The 6,000-nt window shown below is 39.4% G+C and overlaps 1 protein-coding gene across 2 annotated transcripts in view; it reads right to left on the minus strand.

Moving 5' to 3' along the window:
* The window catches only part of MOR1 (ARM repeat superfamily protein), a 38,701-nt gene extending 32,919 nt beyond the window's left edge, over positions 1-5,782 (minus strand). Inside the window, exons 1-9 of one of the 2 annotated variants that reach the window (XM_006842592.4) lie at positions 5,492-5,782; positions 5,163-5,268; positions 4,870-4,993; positions 2,634-2,713; positions 2,311-2,488; positions 2,157-2,221; positions 1,080-1,162; positions 812-897; positions 590-703 (exon numbers count right to left, since the gene is read on the minus strand). In XM_006842592.4, coding sequence (XP_006842655.1) covers positions 590-703; positions 812-897; positions 1,080-1,162; positions 2,157-2,221; positions 2,311-2,488; positions 2,634-2,713; positions 4,870-4,993; positions 5,163-5,268; positions 5,492-5,654 — 999 coding nt within the window. In that variant the 5' untranslated portion in view covers positions 5,655-5,782. Of the gene's footprint in view, positions 1-589; positions 704-811; positions 898-1,079; positions 1,163-2,156; positions 2,222-2,310; positions 2,489-2,633; positions 2,714-4,869; positions 4,994-5,162; positions 5,269-5,491 lie in introns of those variants that run through there. The other variant, XM_020666024.2, reaches the window with a different exon arrangement.
* Between the last annotated feature and the right edge of the window lie 218 nt (positions 5,783-6,000).

Consider the following 6,000-nt stretch of genomic DNA (forward strand, 5'->3'; position numbering starts at 1 on the left):
GGAACACATAAACAATTGTACTCAGCCTTGCAATATTTACATGCCTTACACCGATCCCAAAAAAAAAGTGCATGCTTTACTGTTTTAGTATTCTTCATCACAGAACAAAAGGAACACATCAACAGATAAAAGCAAATGTGCACACATATGTGGCTGCAAGTCTACATTATGCACAAACATATAAAGATATGCATGTAGGTACAAACGCACAAATAGAAGAGCAACAAATGTGAGCAAAAAAATGAATGAATGCATTTTATGTACTTCGGTACCAAATGTGAGCACAGACACATGCACACACATTATCCCTGCATGCACAAATGTTGAGCATAGCTAAAACGAATGCATGACTATGTATGATCACGCACAGACATACATAGCAGTAGGCATGCATGTAGGAACAACACGGCTAACATTTCTTTTTCTTTTTCTCTTTTTTTTATTGTTCACAACATGTTTAACACTACAAATGCAACATTGCAGATAGTCATATGTAAATAATTCCATGTACGTATATGAACATCTGCAGGAATATGTGCGTATGTGCATACATAGATAAATAGTCTCAAAGACAGAAAGATAGAAACACCTTCTTAAGTGTCCTACATATTTCTGAAAAATCACCAGGTGCAATTCTCTTTGTTGAAGAAAGCTTTGTAAGCTCTGCAACCGCATCCCTCCTTTCCGACCATTTTGTAGCTTTCTGTGTTGAAAAAAATATTTTATCATGATCCACAGATAATGTTCAAGGTAACAAGTAGACAAAACAAGGAATAACAATAAACAAAACAAAAGAAATAATATAACTAACCACTCCTTCCCAAAATCCTGCCTTCTCTAATGGAGTCAAAATATCAACAGGGTCAACAAGCTCGTACTCATCTATCTCTTGAGGAACTGAAACAATCAAAACCAAGACTTAAATGTTGAAATATGATAAAAGGACTTCCAGACATAAAATCAAGCACAAGCCATGCTTCAATTAACATTTATGCCTAAGCTAAACTTAGTTGCAGGCACATTCTCCACTAAATTAAATAAACCATAAGCATGCTCATTCCATTCACTTTGTTCCTTACTTGCAACTGGAGACTCCTCTGAAGGACCAAGGCCAGCAACTTCAGCCATGGCTTCCTGCTCAAGCTCCTTATCTTGTTCAGACCTATTCAAGTGATGCTCCGAAAAGCTCAAGTTAATAAAAAAAGCAGGGTAACATGAATCTACACATCATTTAACAAGAATTGCCATTCCATTCAAACTTCATCTGCCAGCAGACATCCGTCCCATATAATAAAAAGAAAAGGGCAAGCTTAAAAACTCAGCTATCAGAAAGCCATACCTATGCAGAAATTGAGGAGCCATTATCCAATTTTTGTCTTTAAGAAATTGCATATGATGGGGAAAAAAAAAGAAAAAGGAATGGTCTTTGAGAAATTGCACATAACCCTAGGGGTGCAAGCATCTGACATATTTATTCACAAACATAGATATAAATAGGATATGGGACTTTCAACAACTACCCTTGGAGGAAATCTTTAAGAAATTGCACGTAACCCCAGGGGTGCAAGCATCTGACAGATTTATTCACAAACATAGATGTAAATAGGATATGGGACTTTCAACAACTACCCTTGGAGGAATCATACGTACCGTTATTTCCCTATATGGATATTAAAAAGAAAAAAAGAAACGGAAAATGAGATTTGTGTGGAACATAGCAGCTAAAATTTAAAGATTTTGTTTGGATGGTGCACAAATGTAGTATTGCCATCACCCACAAGCAAGATGGTGTTTAAAACTCGACAAGTCGACTCAGGATTCACCCAAGTCCACTCGCCTCCACATCCAACAAGTTCCATGCAACTATCAAGGGAAACTCCTGAGTATAATGATTTTCATCCCTTACAGAGATTTTTACCCATGATTCAGCCAAATCTTAGCGTGACTCAGCCAAATCAACCTGCTTGACTCAGGCTTGGGACCCTTGTGAGTCCCAGCCTGAGTCCAAGTTTTCAAGCATGTGTTACACAATAAGGATAAGCAAAATATGGATCCAAAAATAAAAAAAGAGAATGGCAAATAAAATACAACGAAGCATAAAAGTGTATTAAGATTTAAAGACAAATATTCTTTTCCACATAAGTCAAAACAGACACCTGATTTTGCGAGAAGGCCTAGGGACTCCAGAGACATTGACAAGCTCTGCTTCAAGTTCTTTTTTCTGCAAGTTGTGCAAAAATATATTTGCATGAGAATCATCTTCAAATGCAGAGAAATCAGGAATTTTCAGGTGAAAAAATTCATCCTCACCATTGTATCTCTCATCTTCTCAAACAGAATTGACTTCACTGTGTCCTTCCCAATCCAGCGGCACAGTTCAAGTGTCAGCCCTTTCGATGAGGCCCGAACATTTTGGTCTTGGTGGTCAAAGAGTTCAGGAAGCATTCTCAGAATCTTTTTAGGCGAGACAACCTTTGAGCCAAACTCACTGCATATCAAAATAACAGAGAAAGTTGAATACTGGATCTGTTGATCAGGTAAAAGAAGAAAGATGAGGCGGGAATGATTAGAACATCAGGGTAAACAAAATGTTTAGCATCTGAGCCTTCTCAAATTGACAATGATCTCCAAACCTGAGAGATTGAAACATAACATCGATTGCCGGCACCACAGCCTTTGCAACCTTATTCTTAATCGCTTTCTCCATGGCATCCTGAAATGGGAACGTTTGCCATAAATTTAGCAAAACAAAAATCCACAAAAAGCCATAAAACACATGTTTAATGGAGATATCATAGATATATACCTTCAATAACCATGATATAGCACAAGTAACAAAAGAAATTTTTCTTGGAAGCAAGAAGAAGAAAATAAAACTCCGAGTAGCAGACAAACATCACCAGAACAGTCGCCTATGAGTTGCTAATAATTGTCAATGTTCACATGATTCCAACAAAGTCCATGTCCAATGGGAGCAACGGTAAATGTAACTCTTTCAAAGGGCCTGCTCGTGATGCAAAAACTGATGATAAAACAGGTTTTAAGTCTCAGGTCAACTTAGGTTGGCATTTCATATTCCTTATCATGATCCACAGAAACCAGCGCTAAGGAAGCCAAGCGTAAATAAGTGGTTACAGAAAACCTCTGATTTCTCGAACCAGAGGATAACAAATACGGATCATTTCATAGAATCTCAAACCATAAAGTATATAGTGACTTTAAGTTGCCTGAGTAGATATGAGGCTCATGGAGTCAGAGAATCCCAAAATCCTAGAAGACACAGCCAGAGGAGAGAAGCACATTGAGTACCCCAAAGTAGGAGAAAGAGCTGAGTCAGCTGACAGTACCCAAGCCAGATGGAGATGACATCTGTTGTGCTCACAGTAATTCCAGAAAATGCAAAAGATCCGCTACAAACAATTTCACAAGTTGAGGAATTCAAGGTATAAAGCTCAGAGAATGGTTGGTGAAATAGTCCCTACATAACCAGATAAAACCATAGTGGTCGTACAACAGAGAACTCCCCATGTACACCCTCACACAATTGTAAAATACAATTAAATTCTTGATTCTATAATGGGAGGATTAATCATGGTATTGACTTACAAATGATACCTAACAAAAATGACCAAACACATTCAAGAACCCAAGTTTACTTTTCACCACCTAGCAAATAACGTAGGAGATTTACCTCTCTCACTTTACACCACCCCACCCCCTCTTCCATCGCAACTCAAACTCTCTATGTCCCCACCACCCATCCCTCCCCCTCTCTTTAGTGAGTAGCAAAAGAGCAATGGCTGTACAAAAAGCTTTGCAATATATTTGTGTTGTCTTAACTGAAGGAAGAAACCCACTTATGACTTAAAAGCATATCTTTGCCGGCCAACAAACAACATTGACCGGCCTGCCTCCCTCCCTCAACATCTCATAGCCTCCACCTTTATATCTATTGCACACACAACTTGTTTCTCCTTCTCCCTCTCTGCACCTCATTTTCCATTAAGGATGTAGGAGGGGAATCTTCCTCTGCACCAAAACTCCATATTCAAACCACTGTCTGACAACAAGTTTGTCAAATCTATGCACCTGCAGCTCCAATGTATCGCTCATTTCTCATCAGATTTGATAAAGGTCTTCACATGCAACTGCTCCTACATGCAAAGTGAAATCAAATGGGAAGAATCCATCAGTTCCCATTTTCAAGTAAAATTCAGTTCCCACAATTATCGGGTGAGAGTCAGCACCATTTATGCGCATCTAAGGTGAATGGATAGCTTGAGATATTGTTTACACACAATATTTTTTTCTTGTGATTCATGAGCTACTAAGTACGGTCACGAAACAGTTTATGTCAAAATGGAAATTGTGCAACACCATGCTTGATTCCAGTATGTACACAAGTAATTGTATGTTTTCCAAAACTGTCTGTCTTGCCACTTGGGAGCTGCCTCGAGGCAGGCAGGAGTGATTCCAATAACTACATGAACAGTGGTAGGTTGTAGAAATTATTATGAGGCTGATTTTTGGAAAAATGCAGAACTTCATATGCCAATGGCCTGCAAATGATGCACTTGACAAAAAATGTCAACTCTATTTGACATAAAAAATGGTTGACTGCTACCCACTTCCAGAAATGGAATACAAGAGAACAAGTTTTCAAGCAGATGAAAATATGTAATAATCAATATCACAGTTAGCAAAACAGAACTCGACAGCAAAAAGTGATTACCAGTAACACAAAATATTTTAATACATGCAACGACACATATGTCATTCTACAAATATGTGAAAACCTCAAAAATCCATTACAAAAGCACACAAATAATCCATAGATAATGGTATGAATCACATTGAAATAATGCCTACCAAGAAAATTTCAGCAGCTTCCAGCTCCACCCAAAGAAGAAATACTGTTTGAGCCTTCTCAACTGTTTTGGGACGACCCGTGAGGCACTTGGCAACGATTGCATCACAAACTTCTTTTGCATACCTGAAAAGGAAAATCAGCCAGAGTAATCATATGCCCCAGTTCACAAGCTTTCATTGTGTGACCGCTTGACTAACATTAATACGCGAGAGTATGTGAATAGAATTTCTCGATGAGACTGATGAATGTACATAGACTGGAGCTTCATATTAGAAGGAGCTGGTCCGCATACCTTGCCGCATCAGCATCAGCGGCACGTAAAAAGGCAATCAAGGCATCCAGAGCCTTCTCTTGAACAGGAGCATTAGAATCAGCCACTGTTTTCTTGAAAAGATGGCCTGCCAAAATACGAAGCCCTTGCATTTGTTAGCAGGTGACAAAAATCAAAGAAAAACACACTTGCTCGTTGGTTAAATAGGTGGGTATGTGGGAAATTGATCTGATAATCAGAGGGATCATTGAGATGAAAACTTCTTAGCCCTAAACCAAGTGATAATTATGATGCAAGTGATGATGGGGAATTAGTTAATGGAAGAAGAAGGATTATGATTCTTCACTCACCGAAATCCCGGAGCCGTGGATCCTTAGGATCGGAGATGGAGTCACAGAGAGCAGCGAGGTCCACATTGGCATCGTTCCTCACCTTCCAATTCTTGTGGGTCAGCCGCTCCTCCCATGGCAGTTTCTTCGCCTCCTTGAGCAACTTCTCGTCCTCTGACGACATTTCTATATCCTGCCGAGAAACTCAATCTCGAAGGTGGCCGCAACCTGATCTGAATTGTATTGGTGATGATGCAATCAATTATATTTCAAAACAATGGTATAGAAATGGAAAGTGACTCTCACGGCTGCTCTGTAGGACTAGGGCGGGTCACCTCAACGCCATGGATCCTTTGTTTTGGACATTAGGGCATCCTCTAACAGGGTCTTCAAGGGTTTAGTCACTAGACCAGGGGATGGATGATTTTGGAAGGATCTACGAACCTAAGGGGGATTGTCTTGGGAGGTCTTCAACACGATCTACCTTCGTGTCGTCTAGTTTCCTGCGAGACTAGAATGGGGGATCTGGT

Source organism: Amborella trichopoda, chromosome 8 (genome assembly GCF_054954075.1).
Source record: "Amborella trichopoda isolate Santa Cruz 75 chromosome 8, AtrichopodaSantaCruz75HAP2 v2.0, whole genome shotgun sequence".
NCBI classification, from domain to species: domain Eukaryota; kingdom Viridiplantae; phylum Streptophyta; class Magnoliopsida; order Amborellales; family Amborellaceae; genus Amborella; species Amborella trichopoda.